Raw genomic sequence first — 3,706 nt, 5'->3', positions numbered from 1 at the left:
TATGTTTTTGTGTGCTCATCCCTACCTTGTTTCTATACTTTTTTTGGAAAGATTTGGCTACTTATGTAGTGACTTTTTATGGTTTTGTGTGCTCATCCCTACCTTGTTTCTATACTTTTTGACATTTCTATCCCTACATCATCCTTAATTTTTTCCCCTCTTTTTTTTTTATTACTTGTAATCATATATATAGAAAACAAATATAAAGATACCTGTTTTAAAAAGACAATCTTTTTAAAAATAGATAAACACTATCAAATAAAAACAATGTTTTGTCACTGTTAAAGGGGCATCATATATATCTATACTCATCCAGTGGTGCTACTTGCACTTTGAACAATATGAAAAATGTCTTTCTTGCAACAATTCTAACTTCTAAACAATGTAAAACTGATTTTTTAACAAGTCTATGTTATAAGATTTACAGGTTTTTTAAACAATACTAGCTTTGAAGAAAAATCTCTTATGTCCAGACATTGTTAGTGTGTTTGGAAAACCAAGGTGCAAAACCAGAGTGTGAACAATTGACACACAGTGATGATTTCAGCTTAACAACACCTCAGAAGATGTGAACAGTTGGCACATGGTGGTGATTTCAGAGTGTGGACAGATAAGATGGTGTGAACATTGGCACATGGTGGTGATTTCACTTTATCAATAAATAAGAGGGCGTGAACAGTGGCACACAGTGATAAGTTTAGTTTATCAACAGATAAAAGGGTTTGAACAATAGCAAACTGATGAATTCAGTATGTCAACAGATATTTGAATAAACTAGAAAAAATAAGTAAATTTTAAAGCACCAAACTTTTCACAGTATGCTGACAGAGAATCGGTAATGTATGTAGTAAACTAGTTTTGTTCTACTGTTACTTGTATGTGAATTTCATGAACATTATTGATTGAAATGTTTAATATGTTTTTTAGTTTTCTTTATTATATATTATTATAATTATTTTGCATTGTTAGCTTAGAAATTCAATTTAGAACTGAACTAAAACTCTTAAATTGTCTGATTCATGTAAGATATTACTGGGATAAGGCTGAAAAGTATGTTTACAGCAAGAGTTCCTAACTAGTGAATCATAATAAGTGGTAAGATTTTTCACAAACTTAATTAAAATGAAACTAGTTACGTTTATTACTAGGTTGATTAATTTAATTAGTTAATAACAGATATCAATCACTGTTATATTTGTAAATTATTAATGTGGATAATATTAAATCATCCTTTTAAGTTAAATAGTTTTATTTTTCAATATATTAATAACATTTCTAAAAGATGTTTCTTAGATTTCATTCTTCATTGGGTCCTTACTTTTCAAACGATATGTTGGTTTGTGTTTTGTAGGGAAGAAGACTCAGATGATGATCCACATGGACATATCACTTCCTTGGTAAAGCTTTTTTTTAAAAAAAATACAAAGCATTATTGTTTTTAGAGAGGATGTATTGCCAAATGCAGTTGATATTGAAACCTGTAGATTAATATGAAAAGTGTTTTTAAACCGAATTTCATGATGTCAACTAAGAAAAAATATGTATTTTTTCTTTTTGTCCTGTACAATTACACTTTGTACATATATATATATATGTGTGTGTGTGTGTGTTTCCAATGCAACTGATCATCTACCTGAAAGAAATATGATCTTTATATGTTGGAAGTGATGTATCTACTCCTCTAATTCAAGTGATCGAGGTGAAACAAGTTTCAATACTATATACTGTTTTAAATCAACTGATCATCAAATAGAAGAAACAGTCTTTATATGTTGGCAGTGATGATTTCACAGAGGTTAAAGAGATGATTAACTACTAAATTTTAGCTTGAGGATGGTCTCTGTTAGTATTTCTTATTTATTCATTTGGCAAAGTTATAAGGGACAGCAGTTTGGCAGACCATAAAAGTAGTGTGTGGTTAGGACAATATGTCAAGCCATACAGTATGGAAGAAACTTATATGTGACATATTTATAAGAATTTGGAGGCTCAGGGATGAATCATCCCAAATCAGCATCCTGATGTGAACTCAAAAAAACCCATCTGGCTAGTCACAACCACCAGGAAAAGTCCAGTTCTTAGTGTTGGGTTGGCTTGCACTTTTAGATTGACACTCCTGCCCCATTTCTCATCAGTGGTGTTGTCCATACCAGTGGGATTAACACCACTCCAAAATGGAACTATGCTTATCAGTCCCTTCCCCCAGTTTGTTGCTCATTGTCAATCAGGTAGTACACCAATCTGCAAGTTAGGAATAATATCCTTACACATACTCAAACTCATACATTACTGGGGTGGAACATTACTCTTGTTGTTTTTTTCACCCTTTGCATCAGCACTTTACACCCATAATCACAAAAAAAATTTGGCCACTGCACTAAAATTTATTTTTCTTCTTTACTCTGTGGTATCTCAGTAAAGCAGAAAGGTTAGGTCTGCTAATAACTGGATGTTCTCAGAGTTGAGGTTTATATTTCTCAACACATTGCAGCAGTCACAAAGAAAGAAAAACAACAGATTTACACACAGAGAACAAATGTTTAATGACAATTTGATATTTTAAATACAAACAACAATGCACTACAATAGAATAAACATCTATACAGTTCACAGTAGAGCAAGTCATCTTGAGTTTGTGCATAAATAAAATATGTTTGACTAGCAAGAGCAATGAAGACTTTAATATAAAAATAACCTGTTGCTCATGCAGGTTCTTTTCTCTCATTGGGGGTGGGAGGCCTACAGGGAGCAGCACTTGGTGGTAGACAATATGTAGCTTAATAAAGTGTCCCAAAGATGGGAAGACAGCAAGAGCTGTTCAACCTCACTATATATAAATACACTCATGAGATTTTTCTCTGTTGCTATAGTCTCAGAATTGAACTAATCTTTTTAATTTCTTTCTTCTCACAAATCCATCCACCATCTTCTCCATGTGAGATTCTAACTATTTTGTTTGATGAGGAGGTGAATAATGTAGTTTGAAGTTAACATTTTCTTATCTGAAATGTATTTTGAATAGAAACTCACCTTTCCCCAGAACCACCAGTTTTTCCTTCCCACTTCTCGTATTACTATTTGTTTCATCAGCTTTTAGTATACACAAAGTGCTCAAGAGGAATACTGTGCAGAGATGGTGTTTTGCCCTCATATGGCAGAGGGCTATAGTTTAATGCTGAGTTGCTAGCTGTGGAGAGTTGAGTATCTAATACTGAGTTGCTAGCTGTGGAGAGTTGAGTATCTAATACTGAGTTGCTAGCTGTGGAGAGTTGAGTATCTAATACTGAGTTGCTAGCTGTGGAGAGTTGAGTATCTAATACTGAGTTGCTAGCTGTGTATTCTGTGGAGAGTTGAGTATCTAATACTGAGATGCTAGCTGTGTAATCTGTGGAGAGTTGAGTATCTAATACTGAGTTGCTAGCTGTGTATTCTGTGGAGAGTTGAGTATCTAATACTGAGTTGCTAGCTGTGGAGAGTTGAGTATCTAGTACTGAGTTGCTAGCTGTGTATTCTGTGGAGAGTTGAGTATCTAATACTGAAAAATATAAGGCATTTTTAAAAATCAATAAAATCATCAAAATATCAGTGAAAGATAGTTTTGGGTGATATTGACTACAACAGACTTTAACTTTCAGTGGTGAATAATGTTCAATCATACTTGGCATGATAAAGGTCTTCATGCAATGGGTTTGTAAAGGTTTCAAAT

The 3,706-nt window shown here is 33.1% G+C and overlaps 1 protein-coding gene across 1 annotated transcript in view; it reads left to right on the top strand.

Annotated features, from left to right (window-relative positions):
- LOC106471254 (N-alpha-acetyltransferase 10) overlaps positions 1–3,706 on the top strand; it is a 34,033-nt gene that overhangs the window by 11,524 nt on the left and 18,803 nt on the right. Inside the window, exon 4 of the mRNA XM_013931845.2 lies at positions 1,352–1,397. Within this exon, the coding sequence (XP_013787299.1) occupies positions 1,352–1,397 (46 nt within the window). The remainder of the gene's footprint in view (positions 1–1,351; positions 1,398–3,706) is intronic.

Source organism: Limulus polyphemus, unplaced genomic scaffold (genome assembly GCF_000517525.1).
Source record: "Limulus polyphemus unplaced genomic scaffold, Limulus_polyphemus-2.1.2 Scaffold4495, whole genome shotgun sequence".
In the NCBI taxonomy this organism is placed as follows: Eukaryota; Metazoa; Arthropoda; class Merostomata; order Xiphosura; family Limulidae; genus Limulus; species Limulus polyphemus.
The sequence above is the reverse complement of the archived record's forward strand: the minus strand, read 5'-3'. Positions and strand labels throughout refer to the sequence as shown.